The sequence below is a fragment of the Cutaneotrichosporon cavernicola genome (genome assembly GCF_030864355.1).
Source record: "Cutaneotrichosporon cavernicola HIS019 DNA, chromosome: 5".
In the NCBI taxonomy this organism is placed as follows: Eukaryota; Fungi; Basidiomycota; class Tremellomycetes; order Trichosporonales; family Trichosporonaceae; genus Cutaneotrichosporon; species Cutaneotrichosporon cavernicola.
In genome coordinates, this window is record NC_083397.1 from 2222808 (window position 1) to 2247817 (window position 25010).

Below are 25010 nucleotides of genomic sequence, written 5' to 3' on the forward strand. Positions count from 1 at the left end.
GATGTGTCACAGTGATACAGTGAGCGGTTTGTGGGAATGCTCCGTTCCGTTTCAAGAGGTGACTCACTGACGCCTCAACCCACCACAGGGCTCCAGGCCTCCAGATAAAGCAGATGAGCCTTTTATCTTAATTACGATCTACCCTGAACATGCACCATCTTCGAGGCTATCCAACGCATCCAAGTGTTACCGTCAAGGTGAGACCATGTCGCTTAGCTCCGCGGACCTTGTAGGGATTGCACCATTTACCGTTCGTACGGCGTGCGTCCTGGCCGTGGATGTGGGGCGACCATGCACACGGCGGATGGCGAGTGGAGCAACGATGCATGGATCCACGCGGCTCAATAGAGTTACGGCAAGGACGAGGACTATCAGGCAGTCAGCGTCCGCGCTCAAGCTGAAGACGCGACAAAGCAGACGGACCCTTCCGATTCTGACAGTGTCGAGGAGCCCGCGCACGCAGAGCCCGATGAGGCGACTGTTACCTCGGATGACGGTGAAACGCCAACGCCTCCTGTCAACATCGAATTGATGCCCCAACCAAAGTGCCGATCGAAAGCCAAATCAGCACCAGTCGCTGAAACCGCTCGTGTTCAGAATATCGTAAGATACGTCAATGAAGCTCATGGTGTCGGTTGTTGAAGAGAAGAGTGGCGTAAAATGTTAGCTATACATGCAGGGCGTCACCGCACGTCGTCCCAGGCAGGTACGGCTGGTGGCTTGGTCATCTCTGTGCTCTCCCACACTTCGGCCCCAAAGTCGCCAGCGTCCGCCATCACCCCTTCACGCATACCCGCACGCCGGTCCAGCCCCCGATTCCACACCTCAAGCTCTCGCTGCTGATCCGCAGATCCCCACAACCATCTGGATGGTATGCTGGCGCCCATCACACTCATCCACGCGGCGACCTCCTCTTCAGGCTGACCCTGTACGTCAGGTACGCTCTCGATGGGTGGCAGCTCGGTGAAGACGCGCCGCGCGTTGTCGACCTGCTCCATAAAGTCGGGCTCGACGCGCTCCGCTAGCTCCGGGTTGTGCTCGAGGATACGCTCGATGCTGCCCCACCTAGAGTCAGCCTTGTGCTTTGAGAAAGCTCACTTCTCAATAAGCTTGTACGCCGTCTTGGGCCCCACGAGGTAAATACGCGGGCTCGCGTCCGTGCCCAGGAGAATGCAAAAGTCGCGCCACGCTTCCCTTGTGAGTGGTACGTCCTTGGAAAGCTGCGCGCCATCAACCAAAGTGAGCGGATCCCTTGCCGACGTGAGATTCCTCAACAGCGGCCCCTGGTGTCAGTGCCTCCCAGCTCAGACTCACGCCATATGCAACAACGTCTGAATCCTCGGTCCCCGCAAAGTCGACTATGCCTGACAGTGCCATGGCGGCACACAACCCCTCGGCCTCGTATGGAACGTGTGCAAACACAATCGGCACGCCCATGCGTCGCAGCAACTCTCGACATGCGGCGTGGTGCGACTCCCTGGGAATGGCTAACGCGCGATCGTAAATGTCCGCGACACGAGGCATGCGATCTTCGACGTCACGCAATTCGCGGAGAGCGGTGGACACGTCGCCTCTGAAGGCAAGGTCGTACACCTCGGCCTCGCGTTCTGTCAGGTCGCGCTGCTTTGGCGTCTCGGTGTACTCTGCAGCCGGGAGGCAACGGAGGCGTGCGTCGAGGACTGCGATTCCCTCTTCGTCCGACAGGAGATCGGCAGCTGCAACCACCGCCTTGCCGTGGGGTTCTGTGTCGCCAGCGAGGCGCCGGATCTCTTCCTCTTCCTCTTCGAACGCGTCGGCAGTTGGGTGCTCACTCGACGGTGGACGAAGCACCGGCTTCGAGTCGATAAGGTACTCCTCGTACAGGACCGCCAGTTCGGCTATGCGTGCAGCCATATGACCGACCGCGAGGGCCATCGCCACAACTGTCTCGGTGAACTCTACGTCGCTTGTGGGTTCGGGCGGCCGCACCTCTGTGGCAACTAACCCTGCGTCCCAGCATGCCGCTAGGAAAGCTTGTTCGCGCACACTCATCGCACCATAGGCCACCAACGCGTCACGCAATCTAGATATGCGTGCGCCCCGCTGCGTCTCGTGCATCTGACGGGCGAGGTTACGCGCTCGCGTTTCTAGCCGCCGCCGAGCCTGTATCAGCTCAACGGCGAGACAATCATACCTCTGGTGCCTTCCATGCCCGGTCTCCTCGCTCGTCCCACACCGCGATAGGGCGTACACCGTGCGCCTGCATCTCGCGGATCATACTTTCGTCAGCCAGATAAGAGATGACCGATCACGCACGTGTACCACCCCAGGAGTCCGCGCGCACCGCGTGCCGTCACATCATGTTCTCCAAAGTGGAAGCGGTTGGTCATCAGCGTCCCATCGCTGGTGTCAGCTTTGCAGAAGCAGTGCTCAGATGCGATGCTCACATTGCCACTCGCTTCCCGCAGAGTTCGGCCGACGCCCAACGCTTAGGATACTGCGTCACTACCCGAGGACTGAGGTCAGCTGTGCAGATAAGAGAATCTCACTGGGTCTTCTTGACCCATTTCATGAGATCCTTGATGCCCATGGCTGAGACATGAATTGTTTGTTGATGATGTGCTCGCCGCTCGACGTCACGACATACAGTGTGTTTCACGCAACCTCCACTTTCAGAGTCACGTGCGTGGGACCCCACAACACGCGAAATCCGGAATCAAATATTCAAATGGTTCCAAATTGTTAGGATTATAAGGGTTTGAATCAGGCACGGTGGAGATAGAGGAGATTCAAGGCATGGGTTGATATGGTGTGATCACTTTTTATTAACACAAAGTACAATGTTTGTTAGTTTTAGTGTATTTGGTCTTTACTTTGTGGCAAATCCGACGCGCTCCGCCCCGGATCAACCCAAAGAGGGCCGCACAGACACGGTCCTCCCAATACAACCTGTCATCCACCAAGATCATTGCTCTCCATCTCCTTGTTCCTCTCACCTTCCTCGTCAGCCTCGCGCTTCTGCGCACCCCCACTTTCTCCTCGACAACGTCGAGGATGCCACCAATGGAGACCGACGAGCTGCTCTCCAAAATGCCCGCCGAGCTCCAGCCACGAAGCGCGCTCTTTCCCTCGACGCGTCGCTACCTCGTCGGCATTGGCCTCCTCCTCTGCGTCGTCCTTGTGCGTCCCCTTATCATCTCCGCTGACGTTAGCTCTGGACCGCGTCCAACTTTATCACAAACGACCTCGAGACCGGCGACGATGCGTGGAACAAGCCGTTCCTGTGCGTTTTCGATTTAACCCCTCCAGAACGTCTCTGACCCACAGCATCACCTATCTCAACACGTCGTCGTTTGCGTTCTACCTCATCCCAGTGGGATGGCGGTACTGGCGGAAAGGCGGGAAGAGCAAGGATCGGTACGCCCAGGGTCGCGTGACAAGCTGACGACCAGCGGTTACACCCCTCTCCCGCAGGAGGAGAACGGTAACCTCAGCCCGCGCAGCACGCTCAGCTACGGGACGCCCGCATCTACCGTGCAGAACCTCGAGGACGGTACGACTGTCGCCGATCCACCTCTCGAGAAGCTGAGCGTGCGCGAGACGGCGGAGATTGCCGCTTGGTGGAGCGCTGTGTGGTTCCTGGCCAACTGGAGCCTAAACTCTGCGCTCGCCATGGCCAGCGTCGCGAGCGTCACCATCCTCAGCAGCACAACGAGTGAGTTTGAGCTCGCGGGCCATTGGGATAAGCTGACCCCAGGCTTCTTCACCCTGACGCTTGGGCGGATGTTCGGCGTTGAGGACGTCACCCGCGCCAAGGTCTTCTCTGCTCTTGCCAGGTGAGTGGCGCGAACTAGGATTGAGCTTGAACTTACACCAGCTTCATCGGCGTCATCCTCGTCACCCGCTCGGACTCAACTTCCGAGTCGGCATCGATCGACGCGACTGGCACCAACCTGCCCACACATCCCATCTGGGGCGACCTTCTCTCCTTGCTGTCCGCTGCGTGGTACTCGATCTACGTCATCCTGCTCAAGGTCCGCATAGGCGACGAGTCGCGCGTGGACACGCAGTTGCTCCTTGGGTGAGTGTTGAGTTACCGCGGAGAGAATAGAAGCTGACAGCAGCTTCGCCGGCCTGTACAACATCATCTTCCTCATTCCGGCGTTCCCATTACTGCACTACTCTGGCTTGGAGACGTTCGAATTCCCGCCAACAAGTGCTGCTTGGACCATCATCGGCATCAACATGCTGATCACGCTTTCGAGCGACTACCTCTACGTACTCGCGATGCTCAAGACGACGCCCTTACGTGAGTCGGCTATTCTTTTGCCTCTTGCACAGCCGCTAACAGCAGTCGTCACCATTGGCCTTTCCTTAACGATCCCCTTCGCGCTGATCGGCTCGCTGGTTGTGCCCTCCGCCCATGCGGATAGCATCACCTCGCTCACACTCCTCGGCGCCGGCCTTGTCGTCGGATCATTCCTTGTTCTGGGATGGCAGGGATGGGAGAGCAGCAACGCGTTGGGGTTAGAGGAGAGCGAGCGCGAGGATTAATTCAACTCAACTTGGACCTTGTAGATCATTAGAACATGTAGTAATAGCAATCGTGCGTGTGGCGTGTCTGACGTGTGGCATAACAAGATCACTGTGTTAGGTACGTGTACTTCTCCGAGGAATGGTGACGTAGGTGTAGTGATTACAAGTGTTTCGGCATCGTTCTCATCAAGATACATCCGACGGACCATGGCTACACCATGTCCCTCCCTTCTTCCCGCCTGAAGCGCTCAAACTCCTTCTTGACTTCTTTGGCGAACCGGTCGTCTTCGAGGAACTTGGCCCCAGTCATGGCCAGCCCCTTAGCCACGACCATCGCCCGCCTGTGTGCATCCTTCTTCGCCGCCGCCGCCGTGAACCCAGCAGTGTGGTTGACCGTGTCACTGACGATAACGAACCCGGGATGGATGGCAGGCAGCGCGTAGGTAACGTTCCCAAAGTCGGTACTGGCGGTAGTCATGCCGGATCGCGCGATGACCTGCTTAAAGTCATGTCCCATGAGGTCGGCATAAGCGTCCGCGAGCAGGCGGTTGTTCCTCAACTCGGCATACACATCCGTCTCGGGCGCAGTGACCACGTGTTTGCATCCCGTGGCCTTGGCCGCCGCCGCGAAGCATGCGATAGTCTTGTCGCGTAACTCGAGCGTCTGCTTGACAGTAAGCGCGCGGGAGGAATATGCGACCTTTGCGTATGACGGAATGATGTTCTGCGCCCACTTCTCCGATCCTTGAATGATCCCGTGTACCCGCATGCTAGGCTCGAGCTGCTGCCGCAACATACTGACAGCCGTGTATCCCTGTACGGCAGCGTCCAGCGCATTAATCCCAAGCCATGGCGCTGCACCAGCATGTGCGCCCCGACCATGGAACTCGACCTCGAAGCCCGAACGCGCCAGACTAGCCGGTCCACCGACATACGCGTTCCCGTCGTAGGTCGCACCCATCCCGCCCTCGGGATGGGCCATTGCACACGCGTCCAGGCTCTCGTAAACCCCTTCGTTGAGGAGGATGATCTTGCCCCCTCCCCCCTCCTCAGCTGGTGAACCGACGACCTTGACCGTCCCCGGGATATTGCGCGCCTTCAATGCCGCTTTGAGTCCCACGGCCGCAGCAACTGCAGCAACGGCGATCAAGTTATGTCCGCACGCTGATCAGCCAAATGCAAATAGTATACTCACCATGTCCGACGTCCGGCAAGGCATCGTATTCGGCATCAAAGCCGAATACACGCCCACCGCGCCCGTGCGAGTAGGTGGCCACAAACGCGGTCGGCAACGAACTCGGATTCGTAACTGTAAACCCGAGCTTACATAGCGCCTTGACGAGCGCCGCGCGCGCCTTGTACTCCTCGAACGGTAGTTCGGGGTTTTCTGTCATTAGATGGCTTACACAAGCCACACACCGTGGATCGTCTTGTTGAGCTCCCACATTGCCGCGTTCGCACCATCGATCGCGCCGAAGACGGCATCCTTCGTCTCGTCGTCAAAGTGCGCGCTGGAGGGAGATATTCCCCGCAGCGTCGTCACAGTCTGTGCGATGGCTTTGTTGGGAAGCATGGTTGAGTGGGTAGTTGTAATTCAGCTACTGACTTGGGTGGCTTTGGTGATGATTCGGCTCGGCGTTGGCTGATCAACGTCATACCTCCACCCCCCACTCTGTCTGGGCCAGATCCCTGCATTCTGAAGCATGATTGCGTCTATGGCTGCCACTTGCTTGTGCTGCCTTGAGCTCAAACCACGTGCAATGTAGGAAGTAAAGGGAAACGTCTCACCCAGAACCCAGAGAGACGTCACGCGCCAAGCTAAAGGGACATTAACAACAACACACTCAAGCATTCATGCATTCAAGCTCATGGGAACACGACGAAACAACGGGTCGGGTCATTTTGCAATCCAGAGTGGAATCTGGGTAAACAGACTGTAGATCTTGGAGGACAAGGGACGTGTACGTGACTGACTTTGACAGCGAGGAACAAACGCGTCACGCTTTGGGAACGGCAGGCGCCTAGTTCTTATACGTTTACACCTCACACGCGCTAAATATACATAAAGCGCTACTCATCAGCACTGGCGGCTTGCTCGCTGGACTGCCTCAAGCCCGGCCGCACGGCTGCCGGGTAAATGAGACCCACTGATCCACTGATTGCTGGATGGAGAACTGAGAAGCAGTAGTATTAAACGCGACATATTTTCTCACTTTCCTCGCCTCATCATACTCATCCTACCTTCCTTACCCCCAGTGCAGATCCATCCCCATCTGTAACCCGGGCCAGACCATTTACATTCTCTCTCCTCTTGATCTCTCACAACTGTAATCCTATCGTACTGCAACACCCACCCACACTCGTTATGACTCTCATCACTGTCGCTCGCGCGGCACTGCTCACCCTTCTGGCCAGCGGCGCGGCTGCCATGCCAACCATGGAGCGCAACGTCCCCAGACCTGAACGAGTCGAGGCCTCCGGTACACCTTCCACTTTCTCTGAGAACGCCACCGCTGTCGATGTGCCCGACGCCATGAGCAAGCTGGCCTTGAACTATCTGTACGGCCAGCAGAAGGTCCGCGGTGTCAACCTCGGTGGTGTGAGTCTTACCACCTTCCCCGCTGACCGCAGTGGCTCGTGCTCGAGGCATGGATCACGCCGTCGCTCTTCGAGCAGACAGGTAACTCGGCCATTATTGACGAGTGGACGTTTGCCCAGTTCCAGGACCGCGCGCGCGCTGCCGACGCCCTCCAGCGTCACTGGGACACCTGGATCACTGAGGATGACTTCCGCCAGATTGCAGGTGGTTAAACCCCGCTATCTTCCTCGAGAGTTCCTGATCTGACGACTAGCGGCCGGCCTCAACCACGTCCGCATCCCCGTCGGCTACTGGGCATACGACATCTCAGCTGGCGAGCCGTATCACCAGGGCCAGGCGCTGTACGTTGACCGCGCTGTCGGCTGGGCCCGCAACCACGGCCTCAAGGTCCTCCTTGAGATTCACGGCGCCCCCGGTTCGCAGAACGGCTTCGACAACTCTGGCCAGTATGGCACTCCACACTTCCAGGACAACCCGCAGAACGCACTCCGTCTCAAGAATGTCGTCAACACTCTTGCCAAGAAGTATGCTAGTAAGTGACCCCCCTTGAGAAGCGACTGACGTGTGAGATGACCAAACCGTTACCGCCCTCGGACTCCTCAACGAGCCTGCCACCTTCTACGGCCAGCAGATCCTCGACTACACCACTCAGTATTGGCGCGACAGCTATGGCGCAACCCGCTGGCCTTGGGCCGAGGAAGGCAACGGCGCACAGTCCAACCTTCTCCTCGTCATTAGCGACGGTTTCCAGCCCCTCTCGCACTGGAACAACTTCATGAATGATCCGCAGTACACCTCGGTCGCCATCGACACTCACTATTACCAGGTCTTCAACAACGAGGAGCTCAGCTGGACATGGCCCCAGCGCTTGCAGCAGGTCTGCAGCAAGCGTGGACTCTACTCTGCCTCTCCAAACTGGCTCCTCGTCGGCGAGTGGTCACTCGCTTCCACCGATTGTGCAAAGTTCCTCAACGCTCGTCATAAAGGCCACCGCTACGATGGCACGTTTGAAGGCTCGGCTCGTTTCGGTAGCTGCTCCGATAAGACTGGTGGCGGCAACAACTTCTCTCCCGAGTACAAGGAGTTCATGCGTCAGTTCTTCGACACCCAGGCCCAGGTTTATGAGAACCACAGCCAGGGCTGGTTCTACTGGTGTTGGAAGAACGAGGACGCCGCCGACTGGTCGTACAAGCGCGGCATGGAGCTGGGCTTTATCCCTCGCAACCCCACCAGTTACAAGTACCCTCTTGCCAACACCTGCAACTAGGCGCCACGACGACACTGCACATTCGTTACATGAGCTGTTTAGTCAGCTATAGTCCACCCTAATCATCGCACCGCCATGTGTAATCAATAAATTATGCATACAGCGGACTTTACATTGGTGGGGCTCTCCCCGAATCTAGTCAATCTCGGCATTGGCCTCCCGGAGCGTGGCAGCAAACGAGTCGTGCCCCTCATCGGTTTGGTCCTCGACCCATGTAGAGTCGTTGACGGACCTAGCCATCTTCTCACGCTCCTCAATCTCTGTTGCAGCCGGCTCACGGAATCCAAGCCGGACCTTGTCCCACGGCGTGTCTGTCCTTGTCTTCTGGAGCGTCTTTCGCAACTGCGAGCGCATCGAGATGGGCTTGTAGAACGCGCCCTTGCGCTTCTTGGGCTTTGGCTCGTCGTCGCCGAACATGTCCTCCTCTTCGGTCTCGTCCTCGGCGGCCTCTTCCGAGATTGTGAGCAGGAACTCGCGGTCAGGAACCATCTGCGACACGACCTCGTATGTGCGTATCCTCTCATATGTGACGTTGGGGAACATCTCGTCGACCTTCTCGTCGTTGCCCTCGGCCGAGAGCTCGACGGCCTCGGCAGCCGTCTCGCTGTCGATAGGGTGCTCCTCCAACGACGTCAGGCGCGACAGGTCCGACTCCTTGGGTAAGAAGAAATCGATCAACGCCTGGTCCTCCTCGACAACGGGGCGGAGCAGCGCGCGATCGAGGCACCCGCGCGACGCTTTGGCGGACGGGTTCTGCGCCGTCGCTGCCGACGGGCGCTCGGGAAACCTGAGCAATATATACGAGCTGCTCCACGTGTCGTCGTCGGGCAGCACGTCGTAGGACTGGCGTCAGCTCCCCAATCGTTTTATCACAACTCACCTCGACAACGCGCAGATGCTTGCGCTTGGGGTGCGGGTGGCGGATCTCGGCAAGCTCCTGGTCGCGCAGATCCTGGAATGACTTTTCGATGGCCATGATCTGCGCCGCCTCGCTCGCGTCCACCTCCTCCTCTCTTTCGTCAGCTTGCTCATATGGGCGACATACTGGACAGCCTCGGCGGCAGCGCGGCGGCGGGTCGTCTCCCGGCGCTGAATGTAGGATGAGTTACGCATCCACGAGACCTCGGGCTTGATTGAGCTTGGTGCCGGCGCACCGTTGGCCGTCTTGGCGAAGATGCGCAGCGGCGCCAGGAGCGCCGCGTCTCCCGGGTCGAGCTTGACGGTCTCGAGGGTGGGGTTCAGGCTTGCATCGTTGCCGTCCCACACGCCATCAAAGGTGTTCAAGTCGATCGGCATGCCCATCTCGGCGTCGAGCAGCATCGGCGCCGGCGCTGCGCCCGCCAGCTGGTCGAGGTAGGCCGGGTCGCCGAGGCGCGAGATGTCCGTCTTGACCTTGAGGAGCTTTGGCGGGAAGGGCGGGTCCGGGAGTGGGTTCTCGAAGCGGACCCTCACAAGGAGGTCCAGCTTTCTGCCATCAGCATGCTGAGGATCGTTTGTACCCACGAGGACTTCTTCGACATGGCGGATGCACGGGGATGGAGAGACGGTTGTTGAGTTGTGGTGGTGACAATCGACCTTCGGCGCCGAAAGAGGTCGCGGAAGCAAAATCCACGTGATCCGATCGGGAGCCCCACAACGCGTCGCGGTTGAGTGGACTATTTGCCGTTGTTGTGATTTCCGACCTGGCCTCTTCCCTCTTCCCTCTACTCCTCCTCTTCTCCTCCCGCATTACACTACCAAGCTGTCCACCTATGCTCCCCTCGTCATGACTCAACCACCTCGTGCAAACGGGGACCAAGCCGGGGTCCAGGATGACCTCCTGGACCAGGTGCTGCGTGAGGGCCTGGCATCACGGGGCGGCGGCGATCCCGCTGCCGAGATTCAGCGATCACGCAAGCTCCTGTCGGTGCTGTTCGACCAATGCGTCCTCCGTCCACCAGAACAGGTCGACCAGACCGCCCTAGAGCGAACACACCTCACGCTCTCGATCCTCGCACGCCAGAGCTCACAGAACCCGGAGCTGCTCGTGTCCGAGTCGGACGGCAGGCCATTCTACACTTTCCTCCTTACGCGCCTCGTCATCGCCGCGGCGCAGACAGAGGTAGCCGACACACCCCGGCTCGAACTGGTGGCAGCGTTCGTCGCAGCTGCTGTGCGCATTCTGCGTACAATGGCGAGCGACGTCTTGGACCACGGCGAGACGTACATGCGTGGGCCGCCTCGCGTCACCAACGCCCTGCGCGACATGGTGCGCTACGTACGCGGTAGGTGAACCGTTGGAATGGACCTAACGCCAGACTCGTTTGACCTGAAGGACGCACCGATGCTCGGGCACGCAGACATGCCGACCGTCACAGGCGGAGTGACACAGCTCATCGTACTCAACATCGTGCTGCAGACTCCGGCGCCGTTCTCCAGCGACGTTCAGCTGGCCGCTGCGCGCATACTGTCTGATCTTGCACGGAGATTTACCCGCCTCCCTCCAGATCGGCAGGCACGCTATGCCGCGGTCGTGACAGCCGCCATTCCTCTCGCACCAGTCCGGCACGTACTCTCTCGGGCTGCCGTCGCCGTGGCGCAGTGGCCGGAGATCGACAACGACGCGTGGCAGAAGGCGGTTGAAGAGCTCGTGAACAAGGTCGAGGTGGATGGAGACGCGTCGCTCCACCGCGACGTCTGGCAGGGTCTTTTGCCCTCCCTGTCGCTGCCGGAGGGGAGCGCGATCAAGCTCGACTCGCGCGTCGGTCGGGCGAAGATCATGCTCCTCCTCGAGCCCACTGCACCGCACCTCTCCATTGCGCTCATACGCAAGACACTCCCCAAGAGTTGTCTCCAACGATGGGCCCAGGACGTCACCGCCGCTCATGCCGAGCTGCGCGATCGTCTTGGACGATACACAGAGCTTCCGCCGCCGACATCACGAAAACGCAAGCGCGCGCTGAACCCCGTCGAAGAACGCGCCCTCACCTTCCTCCACTCTAAAGTCCCAGAGCTTAAGATAGAGTCAGTCGACAGCCTCCGACACTCGCTTGCTGATCTCGAACCCTCAATAGCCCTCAAGCTCTTAGGCACGACACCGATGATTGCGTGCGCGCTGTGCCAGTGTGCAGACACGCACGGTAAGCTGCCGTCCGACTTTGTCCGCAAGCTCCTTGAGGCCGGCTGCCGGTTGCAAGACGAGCACGCTCTCATGCGCGCCCTCAGTATCTTGTTCACTCACACGAATAAGGGCGACGTGTCCTTGCTTGCGTGGCATACACCTCTCGCGCGCGCATGGGAGGCTTTCTCCTCCCCTGACCGCCGGACACGGATTGCGTCCGGGTGAGTCACGAACCAACTCGGCACTGACGTGTAGAAACCTCCTGTCCGCCATATACCTTAACCTCCTTTCCTCTCCTGACCCTGATACACAATTCCGGGCGAAGAGCGAGCTGCTGAAACGCATCTCACCATTGCTCGGCAACTCCCGCTACGCTGTCCTCGAGACGGCAATATTACTGCTTGGTGATCTGGGCCGGAAAGTGGACGACAAGCACCTGTACGGCGTCCTTGAACTCCTCCTGCAGCAGTTCGGGTCACCAAGCCAACCCATCCGCGCGATCGTATACACACAGCTCGTTGACATTGCGACACATCGTGGGAAACAGCCCTATACGCTACTCGCGCCATACCTTGACCGCGTCGGTGTGCTGCTCGCCGAGTGCCTTGTCCCTCATCCCTCTGCGGTGGCGGAGACCATGCAGCTCATCGGCTTCAACCGTCAGCCCTTCTTCAGCCACCACCTCGTCCGAAAAGCAGTCGTGCCAGCGCTTGTCCTTCGTCAGGACCGGGCTGCTTTGGATATTCTCGCCACGATCCTGGGGAAAGCGCTGGGCCTCATCCTCATCGATGATGCCGCCGACGTCCTCGCCAAGGTCTTCCTCACGCCAGTAAAGACCAACCCCTCCATCTCTTTCCTGGCCAAGGTACTACGCGAGAGCACGCACGATCCTGATGACTCCACGACCATCGGGCGGTACATCCAGGCCTATCGCGTCAACCTCATAGCTGCTCTCGTGACCGAGCTTGGCGACGAGGATGGGGCGAGGAGAGAGACGGCCAAAGACGCGCTCAAGATGGTCCAACGCAAAGATATACTCAGCCCGAGCGACCCGGGCGATCTTGGATCATATCTCAAACCGCACATGGTCGGCGCGCTCGCCGAGATGACTGAACAGCTGGTTCTACTCCGTTCGCACGCAGACATACGCCGCAAGATCGTCCGCAGCCTTGGCGAGCTGATCTCACTCGTTGGCGACTCGATGGCGTCCTTCTCCCCTCAGGTGAGCTTTATTATCTACAGTCGCAGCTGACCGCAGATCATCGCCAGTCTGCAGAGCACGTTGTGCCAGCCCGAGCTTCGACTGCAGGCGCTGCAGACGTGGCACCGCTTCGTCGACCTCATGAAGTACGTCGACGTAGGCCCGTACATTGGTGCTACCATCGCCGCCTTCGTGGCGGAATGGTCGAACTTCACACCCGAGGAGCGTCAGGTGGCAGTCTCGATCGTCGAGCTCATCGACGGCAACCATCGACATCTGCAGGCGTTCAAGGACGACATTGTGTTGTTCGACCACATCGATGAGCTCAAGCCGTTCCGCAAGAACCTCTTGTCGTACCGTAAGAAATGGCCGACGAAGATGTATCTCAGCAAGCTCCTCGAGCGGACAAGCAGCAAGAATATCGCGATTGCAACCGCGTCCGTGCGTGAGCTCCGATGGCTCCTCCAGACCCAAGGTCCCGACGTGATGCAGCTGGCGCGTGGCGACACATTCGACCCAATCATGGGTCAGCTTGTGCAGTCGCTGGTAAGTGCTTCCTCCACAGACGGCGACAGCCAGGAGCTCCGCGACCTCAGCTATGAGTGCTTTGGCATCTTGGGTGCTCTGGACCCGGACCGATTCGTCACACGATCCGACGAGCCGTCCATGACAATCACGTCCAACTTCACCGACCGCGAGGAGTCGATTCAGTTCGCCCTTCACCTAATTCGCGACCTTCTGACCACCGCGTTCCGCGCCACCAATGACACCAAACACCAGAAGACGCTGTCGTTTGCGCTCCAGGAGCTGCTCAAGTTCTGCGACTTCGGTGTCGGCCTCGTCAACCGCGGTGCCCGCGTTCCACTGCAGGTGCGACAGAGATGGGAGGCCCTGCCCAAGGACGTGCTGGAGACTGTCACGCCCTTCCTGGACACCCAGTTCGTGTTGAACAAGGACAAGAAGAGCTCGTTCGAGTATCCGATCTACCCGACCACGCAGACATACCGCGAGTGGATCCAGGCCTGGACGGTCGATCTCATCGGACGCGTCATGGACTTCCAGACCGGTGACCGCAGCGACGCGCAGACCATCTTCGCAGCGTTCAACACGGAGGCACATTCTCAAGACGTAGCTGTCGCCAACCACATTCTCCCTCACCTGGTCCTCCACGTTCTCTTATCTGGCGACGAGTCAATCCGCAGCAATATCCGTCGCGAGATCGACGACGTGCTGACGGACATCGTGAGCTCCAGCAAGGAGAGCCTTGGTGACAAGCGCACCAACAGCGCCCACGTTATCTTCAACCTTATGGACCATTTGAGCAAGTGGCTCCGACTCGCCCGCGGCGATAAGAGGCGATCATCCCACGTACTGCCAGTCGAGAAGCTCCTCGCCGGTATAGACACGGAGCTGGCGGCCAACGCAGCCCTCAAGTCTCGGGCGTACGCACGCTCCCTTCGTAACTTTGAGGAGCGCGTCATCTATCTGCGCCAGCGCAACAAGCAGAGCGATTCCGATCTCCAACCCTACTTTGAGAGCTTGCACGAGATCTACGCCGAGCTAGACGAGCCGGACGGCATGGAGGGCGTGTCTACAGCAGTGGTGTCGCCGACCCTCGAGTTGCAGATTCGTGAACACGAGAGCACGGGCCGGTGGACATCAGCTCAGAGCTGCTGGGAGGTGCGCCTGCAGCAATCACCTGCTGATCTCAACTTGCACGTCGGGCTGCTCAAGTGTCTCAAGAATCTCGGTCATTATGGTAGGTTACCAAGTTGATAGGAGTAGCTGACCACAGACACGTTGCGAACGCATATCCGCGGCGTGCTCAGTCGCAACCCGGAGTGGAGCGCCGAACTGGCTCCGTTCCAGGCCGAGGCGGCGTGGACGATCGGTGACTGGGAGACGGTCCGCTCAATCTCCAATCCGCCACCCATCGCTAAGGTCTTCTTGGCTATCCAGTCTGCAGGAAACGTTCCGGAATCGCTGAAGCTGGCTCGCCGTGATATTGGCTCTTCCATCGCCGCTGGCGATTATTCGCGGTCGTACGACTCAGTCCTGCAGCTGCATCTGCTGCGCGAGGTTGAGATGATCCACTCTGCCGACCTGGAGCTGTCCAGGCCGGGACAATTCGCCAACACCCAAAACGCCAATGCCATCAACCAGCGTCGCGTGGACGGCCTGATTGCGTCGTTGGCCGAGCGCTTTGAGACGACACTACCCTCGTTCCATGCCCGCGAGGAGATTCTCAGCCGTCGGCGTGCAACCTTCAGTCTCGTCAAGGTGCCCCATCTGTCCCAGGAGCTCGGTCAGTCATGGATCCAGAGTGCCAAGATCGCACGCAAATCGGGATATGATCAGACAGCGTACAGCGCGGCACTACAAGCGCGCGAGGCGGAGGCGCCCTTTGCGTTCATTCAGCAGGCGAAGCTCACGCGTGCTCATGGTGGCATTCTTAAGGCGCTGCGAGAACTCGAGCAGCCCATTGCCAAGCTCATCCGCGAATCTGAGCGTGCGGACGTGATTGATCTCACCGGTAACAACCATCACAGACCCAGGACAGACGAGGACCTCCGCCGCGACCGCAGCTTAGCCAAGGTGAGTATTGAAAGGATCGATTGTGCTTACGCTTAGGCGACTCTCCTGGAGGCCCGATGGTCACAGGAAGGCGGGCGAAATGACAAGAACGACATTCTTAGGCGCTTCAAGAAAGCGACCGAGCTCGGGTCTACGTTGGAGTCGCCGTTCTTCCACCTCGGTCGATACTATGACATGCTCGCTGCCTCCGAGAAGGACCTGGCGCACAAATCGGTGTTCAACAACTTCACGTGTGTCAACTACTTTGAAGCGCTTCAGCGCGGTGTCAAGTACATCTACCAAACGATGCCGCGTTTGCTCACCGTCTGGCTCGATCTTGCGGAGGGGAAAAAGAAGTGAGCACTAAGCTTGTGCGGTCGCTGACTCTGCCAGCTCCACTGTGCAGAAGAATGTGGATATTATCACAAATCTCATGGTCCACTCGCAAGACAAGATCATGCCGTTCCAGTTCCTCACGGCCTTCCCGCAGATGATCTCGCGTATCACTCACCCGAGCCAACGCGTGCGAGAAACGCTGGTGATGATCTTGAGCCGCGTTGTGCGGGCGCACTCGCAGCAAACACTCTGGCAAATCGTCGGCTCGCTACTGTCCAAACGCAAGGACCGCATCGAGCTCATGGAGTCCATTCTCAGCCGCGCCGCGGTGAGTTTCAGTGACTCCGTCGTCATACTGATCTTAGACATCACATGACCAGCATGATCTTCGGCGGCGCATCAAGGACGCTGAGCGCATGGGAAAACTGCTTCTCCAGTTCTCCAACGACAAGCCTGAGTCTACGAGAGTGGCGGCGACGTCCGTCGCTGTCAATTACCCTTACCTGCAAAACGCTTTCCCGTCGACGATGATCCTCCCTCTGCAGGATGCGCTCACAGTTGTGTTACCTTCGGCAGGTTCATCCGCGCTGAGGACCCACAATGCGTTCCCAGACGAGCCAGTGACAATCGAAGGTGGGTTTGTGGATTTGCCGAGTAGCTGACAGTCAGGCGTCGAGGACAAGATCGACATCATGCCGTCCCTGCAGCAACCCAAGAAACTGGTGTTCAAGGGCAGCGACGGCAAACGGTACCCGTTTCTGTGCAAGCCTCATGATGACCTCCGCAAGGACGCGCGTCTGATGGATATGAACTCGATGCTCAACAAGTTCCTCAAGTCGACATCCGAGTCGCGTCGCCGCCATCTCTATATCCGCACGTATGCGGTCATGCCGCTCAACGAAGAATGCGGCCTGATCGAGTGGGTATCGCACACTCATGCGCTCAAACCGACCCTCGAGAAACTGTACGACCGGCACAAGAAGAAAGTGTATACGAGAGAGATTTACAACAAGTTAGAGACGGCCCGCAAGAGCGAGGACAAAGGAGCCGCACTCAAGAAGGCGTTCCTTCAAATCGCTGAGCAATACAAGCCTACTGTATTCCACGAATGGTTCATGCTCAACTGGCCAGAGCCATCGGCGTGGCTCACCGCACGGACCAACTACGCGCGGACGCTGGCCGTCATGTCGATGATCGGGTTCGTGCTGGGTCTAGGCGATCGACATGGGGAGAACATCCTCTTCGATGGACTGACTGGCGACACGGTACACGTCGACCTCAACTGCCTCTTCGACCGCGCCAAGTCGTTTGAGGTACCAGAGCGCGTGCCGTTCCGCTTAACGCAAAACATGGAGGACGCGCTGGGTGTCACGGGCGTCGAGGGTGAGATCTCTTCATTGTTCTCTAGCTGACAGCAGGTGTCTTCCGCAAGGCTGCTGAGATCACGATGGGCATTCTGCGTTCGAACAGTGACTCGATGATGAGCGTCCTCGAGGCGTTCATCCACGACCCCTTGATCGAGTGGACGAAATCGCGACACAAGTCGAATACGGAGGTGCGCGCGGCGGCGGACAAGAATCTCGCCCCGATCCAGCGCAAGTTGCGTGGCGTGGTGGGCCAGACGGAGCAGACGGTGCCGAACCAGGTCGACGCGCTGATCAAAGAGGCGACGAGAATTCAGAACCTCTCGCTCATGTATGTCGGGTGGGCAGCGTGGCTGTAGCGGGGGAGGCGTGTATGTGGCGGTGGACAGCAAGTAGAGTTTGCAAACTGTATCACTTGACTCTGTAACATTTGTATCGAATGTAGACAATGTTCGACCAGTGACTAACGAAACTGTACTGAAGCTGCCATGTACAACTATGTACATATCCACTGTTCTGGAGCAATTTCCGAGTAGGACGGCGCGTCATTTGAAGTGGTTGACCAACGCTTGGTGTCGGACACTGCCTAGCGGATGTACTCTCTTTTGCTCTCTTAGGAAGCGTCGGTGATGATCCCACTCGAAGCGGCAAGGATGTCGGTTGACAGCTCTGAGTTTCTCTTCTCAGTTGAAATCCTTGGTATTCCTGACTGAAAACTCCTAGTTGTCTTTCTAGGCTGGCTGTCGCGGACGGATAGAATTCACCGATAGCCGGTTTGCTCGAGACCGGTGCGAGGTGGATATAGTTCCAATGTAGTCTGATCGACCTCGAGTAGAAATATGTCGATAGGTCACGTGGCAGCAACATGTCGTCGTAAACACCTATGGTGCCAACGAGTAGTGGAGATGTACAGTGGAATACGTTATGCCACTACGCTGACAGTCACCACCTCACTACCTCTTCCCACCACCGAAATGCTCCCCTCCCAGTGCCTCACTTCGCGAGACCTTCAAGTGGATGACTCCGACACCCTTACGGTAGCCGTCCACACGTCTCCTGTCCGCGCTCTCGCTGTGCTCTTGTCTCCGCCTCCGCGACAAACTCGACCCACACCAACACTCACTCGCATCAGAACCACCCGCGCCGCCGTCAACACTCTCTCAAGACCTCCAAGTCAACAAATCAAGAACCCACGCCCGCTCCCGCGATGCGTAAAGGTAGTACATGCATGCATTACCATGCCCGGCGCCCGACCCCAGCTCTAGCTAACGGTGCACTTAGAACTTGAGCTCGTGGAAGCGGTCGCTCTTGGAGAGACCCCACGACGCCTTGAGGTACTTGGCGAGGTTGTCGACCTTCTTGACGGCCTCGAGGACGGGGGCGTCAACGGTCTTCTGCTCAGACTTCTTGTCCTCGGGGAAAGCCTTCTTCTCGCCCTTCTCGCCGAAGAACTCGCCCTCCTTGGTCGACTTGGCCGACTTGGCCTTGACGAAGTAGGCGTCGTTGACCGACTCGGGGACCTTGAGGCCCGCGACGTCGACCTTGGTCGAGGTGGCGATGACGTACGCCTGCGAGACGCGGCGGAGGGGAACACCGTTAAGCCTGGGGTTAGTGGATTCTTGGGGGCTTCATATATGGTTGAGAGAAGAGAGATCCGACAAATGTCGAGCGTCCGAATTCTTTCCCCTCTCTCTCCCAGGGCACTCGGTGCGGCTCGCGCAAACAACCTCCGCCCTCGCGGACTCACTTGAAGGGGCCGGTGACGAGGAGGAGACCCGAGTCGAGCTGCTTGAGGAAGACAACACGACGGCCCGAGAAGCGGCCGGCAAGGAGGATGAGGACGGTGCCGGGGGTGATCGAGGCACGGAGACCGGCCTTGGCGGCGAGCTTGCGAGCCTGCTTGGGCTTGCGGACGTCCTCGGTGGGGTAGTACTTGGACGCCTTGTTGGTGGGGATCACACGCTTCTCGCCGTTGGCCTTGCCGCCAACAGTCTTCTCGACGGTGGTGGGGGCCTCAGCCTTCTTGGGGGCAGCGGTGGTCTTCTTGCCTGCGGGTTAGCACATGCGTTTAGGGTTGTTGCCGGGGTTGGACGGAGGAGTCGAGTTGGACGGAAGGGTGTGCAAGGGATGGTTCGGGACTCTCGAGACACGCGAGTCGAGGCGCGCAGAAAGGCGGGTGCACGTCGATGGCGTAAAGAGACGGGGTGAGAGCGCGCGCGTTCGATCGCGCTCGCTGTGCACTTGCACACTCGCTCGAGTGCTTCGAGACCATTGCAGATCTCAACAGACACTCGCGCAAGCATCTCGGCACAACTCGACGCTCGACGCTCGACACATCTCTCGCCGCCCTCTGCGCGCGCACTCCCCGACTCGCGCACTCTTCGCTCTCGTCCCATCCCTTTCGTTCACCGCCACCGCCAGCTCCAACTCCAACTCCATCCTCCTCCCGGTCCGCGCGGACGCACCCTTGAAGAGACCACGCTTAGCGGCGACCTGCGAGCGCGACAGGCGGCCGACGTGGCGCGAGATCGGGGTAGAGCGGGCCATCTGGGGTCAGCAGCGTCGGCGTCGGCGCGCACTTTTGTGTTGTTGAGGGTTACAGCTCACAGCTCGGCGGACCGACCTCGACATCCAACTGCGTCGAAACTGGCCTCCCCAGCCATCGGGAATACAAATTTCTCCGGGCGTGGCGCCAACTTGAACTGAATATAATTGTCACGTGGCTAAAATGCGAAGGCCGATGAGGAATACACGGATTTGGTGCCTGAGCTATAACAGATCTGTCTCTCAACTTGTTTGCGTTGACACGACGTCATCCGACTTCCGATCTCCAACTAGCAATCGAGTTGTCTAGCTGGTCATGATCCACCCCTCCGAGCCAACACGCGATCCCAACTTCCCCGCATGGCTCGATATCAGGCCTCTACACCTGGCGAACACTGCCTCTGCTGAAGGAGCGGACGCACACGCCCAAGCTGACGCGATTGGGCGATATGGCATCGCTGGGAGGGTATGGGAGGCGAGTGGGCCGCTCGTGTCATACTTGACCCCAACTCCTCCTGGATCCAAAGAACCCTTCGATCCCCCCTGTTCTCTCTTTCGCGATGAGGGACCCCACCGCGTTTTAGAGCTCGGCTCGGGCCAGGCACTCGCATCTCTCCATCTCGCGGCACGGCTTAATCCAGAAGACACAGTCGTGCTCACAGACCTGCCGAACGTCATGCCCCTCTGCCAGAGCAGTATCGATACGTGGTCCGCTTCGGGAGAGGGCAAGAACGGTGGTGCGTCCGTGTTCGCGCGTCCATTAGCGTGGGGCGACAAGGCGGAATTGGACGAGTTTAGGCCATTCACCCACATCCTCATGTGTGATCTCGTAAGTCCTCATAAGGCTTAAGGCTTAACTGATGCAGGTATATTTCCCACACCTATACCCGCCCCTCCTGAGGACTCTGTTGGAGGTTACGGAACCCGAGGCTGGTGAGATGCCGCCCTCGGACGTGTTTGGGCCCGAGATCATCCTTGCTTGTGAGAAGGATCTATAATTTGGATGCTGACGACAGGGAAGTCGCGTTCGCTCGGACTTGAAGAGAGTTTCTTTGATTCGTTTGCGCGGTATTTCCGCATGGAACCTGTCATGGGGTTTACTGGTGACGCCAAGCTTTTCCTCTGTCGTCGGTGGCGGGTTACAGAGGAGTGGCGGCTGCCTGAGTTGAGCCGCGTCATGAATGGCGCCCCGGGCGTCATTGTCGGGCGCAGCTTTGGGCTCGCCGAGAGCCTGTTCGCCGAGATGGAGTGGGACTAGGAGTCACCGCCACTGTCGTCTACTTCTCATCTCCGTCTCGTCTCCTCCACTCCTGGTTTCCTCATCTCGCGTCTACTCTCCCGCTTCATCACCACCGCCTCGATCTTGCGCACTTGGACAACCACCTCCTCCCCTCCCCGCTCACACCCCTTTCCCCACAACCTAGCGACAATGGGTACATTATTGGAGCCTACAATGCTGGGTAATCAGATGGTTGGTTGGTGACCGGTCCTCGTCTCGTTTTGATGGCGCATCTATAAGAAATACTCTATCGCCTGTTGTATTAGCGTTGTGCATAGCATGGACCCACTCTTGCCTGCTGTTGCTGCTGTGCTGGTCCATCGCGCTCGTTCTCGGGTGCCGCGTCAAACACGTTGAAGAATCGCTGCCCTCCTGGCGACACCTCTAAGATACTCGCCATGTTCCCACATCTGCTGTCAGCTCCCTTCCCAGGGGTTTGCTCACCGGTAGCAATAGTTTGGCGCGCTCCACACCGTACTCAGCTGGTCGTCAAACTGAACAGAGTAGCCCTCCATGCAGAGCTGATGTGCGCGCAGCACGTGGTTCATCCCGTTGAGGGTGAGGAACTTTTTGACGATCGAACTACCGAACGTGTACCCGGCTCCTCTGGACGTTAGCGCGTCCCCGGCGACATAAAATTAATCAGCTCACCTTGGCGAGATGGCAAAGTCTTCCTTCCCTGGGTCAGGATCAGACCACACCAGGTCGGCCATGGGCCCCTCGTGCGGAATCTCACGGAAGCGGTCGATGACCTTGATCTGGTCGATGTGGTGGATACTGGGACTCAAGCCGCCGTGCACGCAGAAGATGGCGTCGTCAATCACGACCGACAGCGTGAGGAAGTCGAACATGTCGGTGAAATACTGCCACACCGTTGGCGATCCGTACTTGCGGGTACACTCGAGATAGAAGCCATATGTCTGTAATCAGCTGCGTTGGTAACAAGAGGCGCTCAGTAATCCGTTCTTCGGAGCCGTGTTCCTGCAAGCAGTGTACGCCGGCCCCTCCCTCATGGGAGTCAGGTATCCTCGGAAGTTCTCATCCCTGCGCCTGCAACTGACGTACCTGTGTGACTGCGCGGCTCTCGTGATTCCCTCGGATGAGCTGGATACGTTCTGGATACCGCAACTTGAGGCATGTGAGTAGCGAGATCGTCTCGACCGAATGCAACCCGCGGTCAACATAGTCGCCTAGTGTCAGAGGGGAACGGAGACCGGCGACCGAGCGCATCAGTTCCCCTGGGGTCGCAGCTCGGTACGAGCGCCGAGCCTCCAGGTGCTCGTTTTGGCTCACCAAGGAAGAGGTAGTTTGTATTGGGCGCAGGTCCGCCGATACGGAAGATCTCAATGAGGTCGTGGAACTGGCCGTGGATGTCGCCCACGACCGTAACTGGTGAGCTCACGTGCACGACATTACTCTCGCGCATGAGCACCTCTTTTGTCTTTTCGCAGATCTCGCGCAGCAGCGCCTCGCCGAGCAGCTGCTTGTCACGCAGGCGGTCGATGCACGCATCGAGGTCGAAGGGTGCCATGCATGAAGCGGGCGTGGGGTTAGGTGGACGAAGGGTGGCTAGGCCAGGCGTTCGTTTAGGCTGGAGGTTGGGAAGGAAGGGAAGGGGTATAGGTTGTTGTTGAACGGGACGAGACAGGTGATGGACGAACGGACGATGGACGATGGACGATGTAAAGATGGAATGAACGCCAACACACAAGTGATGCAACCGTGAGGTTGTTGTGCCTGAGTAGTGATCGCGTGGCGGGTCAACAATGCTGGAGGCCCATGGAGCTCGAGGCGCTGAGCAATCGTTCGCACTCAAACAAATCATGCACTCTTCTTTTCGTTTCTATGCATGTGACAATACTCCTTCTGTGATGAATGCTGTTTGCGGCTGCTTGATCGAGTTGCAACAACTCTCAACTCTCAACTCAAGCAAGTCGTAAGGTTTGGGGCTCGTAACCAACATTGAACATTGGGTGGCGAATGTGTGGTCCGACGACGCGCGTTCTTGGCCTCTACACCTATAACCTAACATGGTCCGCACGACACTACTCATCTCCGAGTTGACGGTCAACGCTTCGGGTGCCTGCATTTCCGAGAACGCGGAGCTGCTCAACGACGCTCAAACAAGCCCTATTAACGGGAGGAACAAATAACGTATGACATGACAGGCACCACCCCCCTCTGACTGAACACTCGATTCCAACGACTCTGGTCCATCGCCACTACACCCTCCCCTAATCTCTTGACGCCATGGTGCTCGCCGACCTCGGGGCGCGCCTAAATGGCGCCCTCAGCCAGTTTTCCCGCTCTTCAAGCATCGACGAGGCGGTGCGTTTGACAGATTAGAGGGGAACTGATAATAGGCTATCGATGCGCTCCTCAAGGAGCTGTGTGCCGCGCTGCTCGAGTCGGACGTCAACGTCAAGCTCGTAGCGTCGCTTCGGAGCAAGGTCAAGGCTAAGGTGAGCTAAACAGGCAATAGGAGCTGACATCAGGTAAAGCGCAGCCTCGAGGAAGCGGAGAAGGCGGGCGGACGCGAAGTGAACAAGAAGAATGTCGTGCAGAAGGTTGGTCGGCTTATCAGAGCAACCTGACGACAGGCCGTTTATGATGAGCTCGTCGCGCTAGTCGACCCCGGGACAGAGCCATACAAGCCCGTCAAGGGCAAGGTGAACGTGATCATGGCCGTCGGTATCCAGGGTGCGGGTAAGACGACGACCTGCACCAAGCTCGCGGTGCACTACCAGCGGCGCGGGTTCCGGACGTGTCTCGTGTGCGCGGATACGTTCCGTGCCGGTGCGTTTGACCAGCTCAAGCAGAACGCCACCAAGGCTAAGATTCCCTTTTACGGCTCGTACACTGAGACCGACCCCGTCGCGATCGCGTCGTTGGGTGTGGAGAAGTTCCGCAAGGAGCGGTTCGACGTGATCATTGTCGACACGTCAGGACGACACAAGCAGGAGAGCGAGCTGTTTGAGGAGATGGTGGCCATCTCAGCCGCCGTCAAGCCCAGCATGACAGTCATGGTGTTGGATGCGAGTATCGGTCAGGCGGCAGAGAGCCAGAGCCGCGCGTTCAAGGACAGCGCCGACTTTGGTGCCATTATCGTCACGAAGCTCGATGGCCACGCCAAGGGCGGTGGTGCAATCTCGGCCGTCGCAGCCACTAAGACGCCCATCATCTTCCTCGGTACCGGCGAGCACTTGAACGATTTGGAGCGTTTTGCGCCTCAGCCGTTCGTGAGCAAGCTACTCGGGATGGGCGACCTCCAGGGCCTCATGGAGCACATGCAGGACATGGCACTCGCCAACCCCGACCGGCAGAAGGACTTGGCCAAGAAGCTCGAGCAGGGCAAGTTTAGCATCCGCGACTGGCGCGAGCAGCTCAGCACCATCATGGGCATGGGCTCGCTATCCAAGATTGCGAGCATGATTCCCGGCATGCCGCAGGGCATGATGGAGGGTAATGAGGACGAGGCGGCGGCCAAGCTCAAGCGCATGATTTTCATCACGGACGCCATGCGGACCGACGAGCTGGATTCCGATGGGCTCATTTTCGTGAGTCCGAGCTCCCCTACTCACATTGCAAATGCGACATACTAACTGCAGTTTACGTTCGACAAGGGCGGAAATCCGACTGGACTGAACAAGCGCGCGCGTCGTGTCGCCCGCGGAAGCGGTACCAGCGTGCGCGAGGTCGAGGAGCTGCTTGCGCAAGCCCGCATGATGGCCGGTATGGCGCGGCAGGCGGGCGGCAAGAACGGGTGGATGAACGCCATGCAGAAGATGCAGGGCGCGATGGGTGGCAAGCCTCTCGGCCCGAACGGACAGCCGTCGCCAGCCCAGATCGAGGCGATGCGCAAGGCCATGCCGCCTGAGCTTATGCGCAAGCTCCGCGCCGCTGGACCGCAGGGCGCCCAGAAGATGCTCCAGGACATGATGGGGGGTATGGGCGGTGCTGATGGCGCGGGCGGCGCTCCGGGTGGTATGGACATGGGCTCGATGATGCGCAACATGATGGGCGGCGGTGGCGGTGGCATGCCCAACATGGCTGAGATGCAGGGTGAGTTTTCTCCAGGGATTATCTGACGGAACAGAGGCAATGAAGTCAATGGGTGGGATGGGTGGGATGCCAGGCATGGGCGGCGGCGGCATGCCCGACATGTCGCAGATGATGAAGATGATGGGCGGCATGGGCGGCGGGCGCTAAGCCTCAAGCCAAGCCCAGCAGA

The 25010-nt window shown here is 58.6% G+C and overlaps 10 protein-coding genes across 10 annotated transcripts; 5 read left to right on the forward strand and 5 right to left on the reverse strand.

The window, feature by feature from the left end:
* Positions 1-683: 683 nt before the first annotated feature.
* On the reverse strand, positions 684-2569 carry CcaverHIS019_0508890 (uncharacterized protein; the record flags this gene model as incomplete). Its single annotated transcript, XM_060602097.1, has 7 exons — positions 684-1065; positions 1099-1283; positions 1315-2142; positions 2174-2258; positions 2296-2382; positions 2427-2495; positions 2529-2569. 7 exons carry the CDS (start codon positions 2567-2569, stop codon positions 684-686), a joined length of 1677 nt encoding a protein of 558 aa, XP_060458526.1.
* Positions 2570-3069: 500 nt separating this feature from the next.
* Positions 3070-4533, forward strand: CcaverHIS019_0508900 (uncharacterized protein; the record flags this gene model as incomplete). The annotated part of the gene is made up of 8 exons (XM_060602098.1): positions 3070-3159; positions 3192-3262; positions 3307-3396; positions 3432-3694; positions 3737-3815; positions 3857-4060; positions 4104-4288; positions 4334-4533. The coding sequence occupies 8 exons, from the start codon at positions 3070-3072 to the stop codon at positions 4531-4533; spliced, it is 1182 nt and encodes a 393-aa protein (XP_060458527.1).
* A 193-nt stretch (positions 4534-4726) lies between these two features.
* Positions 4727-6088, reverse strand: CcaverHIS019_0508910 (uncharacterized protein; the record flags this gene model as incomplete). The annotated part of the gene is made up of 3 exons (XM_060602100.1): positions 4727-5679; positions 5711-5902; positions 5935-6088. The coding sequence occupies 3 exons, from the start codon at positions 6086-6088 to the stop codon at positions 4727-4729; spliced, it is 1299 nt and encodes a 432-aa protein (XP_060458528.1).
* A 792-nt stretch (positions 6089-6880) lies between these two features.
* exgA (uncharacterized protein) lies at positions 6881-8381 on the forward strand (the record flags this gene model as incomplete). Its single annotated transcript, XM_060602101.1, has 4 exons — positions 6881-7114; positions 7147-7318; positions 7368-7646; positions 7684-8381. The coding sequence occupies 4 exons, from the start codon at positions 6881-6883 to the stop codon at positions 8379-8381; spliced, it is 1383 nt and encodes a 460-aa protein (XP_060458529.1).
* Positions 8382-8516: 135 nt separating this feature from the next.
* Positions 8517-9901, reverse strand: CcaverHIS019_0508930 (uncharacterized protein; the record flags this gene model as incomplete). The annotated part of the gene is made up of 4 exons (XM_060602102.1): positions 8517-9224; positions 9262-9394; positions 9427-9849; positions 9885-9901. The coding sequence occupies 4 exons, from the start codon at positions 9899-9901 to the stop codon at positions 8517-8519; spliced, it is 1281 nt and encodes a 426-aa protein (XP_060458530.1).
* A 245-nt stretch (positions 9902-10146) lies between these two features.
* CcaverHIS019_0508940 (uncharacterized protein) lies at positions 10147-17315 on the forward strand (the record flags this gene model as incomplete). The annotated part of the gene is made up of 10 exons (XM_060602103.1): positions 10147-10645; positions 10679-11702; positions 11737-12703; positions 12740-14441; positions 14478-15277; positions 15314-15612; positions 15650-15920; positions 15973-16225; positions 16262-16975; positions 17011-17315. The coding sequence occupies 10 exons, from the start codon at positions 10147-10149 to the stop codon at positions 17313-17315; spliced, it is 6834 nt and encodes a 2277-aa protein (XP_060458531.1).
* Positions 17316-18233: 918 nt separating this feature from the next.
* RPL6 (uncharacterized protein) lies at positions 18234-19503 on the reverse strand (the record flags this gene model as incomplete). Its single annotated transcript, XM_060602104.1, has 3 exons — positions 18234-18558; positions 18704-19004; positions 19422-19503. 3 exons carry the CDS (start codon positions 19501-19503, stop codon positions 18234-18236), a joined length of 708 nt encoding a protein of 235 aa, XP_060458532.1.
* Positions 19504-20176: 673 nt separating this feature from the next.
* CcaverHIS019_0508960 (uncharacterized protein) lies at positions 20177-20758 on the forward strand (the record flags this gene model as incomplete). Its single annotated transcript, XM_060602105.1, has 3 exons — positions 20177-20329; positions 20367-20481; positions 20517-20758. 3 exons carry the CDS (start codon positions 20177-20179, stop codon positions 20756-20758), a joined length of 510 nt encoding a protein of 169 aa, XP_060458533.1.
* A 254-nt stretch (positions 20759-21012) lies between these two features.
* On the reverse strand, positions 21013-22310 carry PPG1 (uncharacterized protein; the record flags this gene model as incomplete). Its single annotated transcript, XM_060602106.1, has 6 exons — positions 21013-21033; positions 21069-21189; positions 21224-21385; positions 21431-21699; positions 21845-21969; positions 22073-22310. 6 exons carry the CDS (start codon positions 22308-22310, stop codon positions 21013-21015), a joined length of 936 nt encoding a protein of 311 aa, XP_060458534.1.
* A 719-nt stretch (positions 22311-23029) lies between these two features.
* Positions 23030-24988, forward strand: SRP54 (uncharacterized protein; the record flags this gene model as incomplete). Its single annotated transcript, XM_060602107.1, has 6 exons — positions 23030-23107; positions 23143-23241; positions 23275-23346; positions 23380-24336; positions 24388-24841; positions 24876-24988. The coding sequence occupies 6 exons, from the start codon at positions 23030-23032 to the stop codon at positions 24986-24988; spliced, it is 1773 nt and encodes a 590-aa protein (XP_060458535.1).
* Positions 24989-25010: the final 22 nt, after the last annotated feature.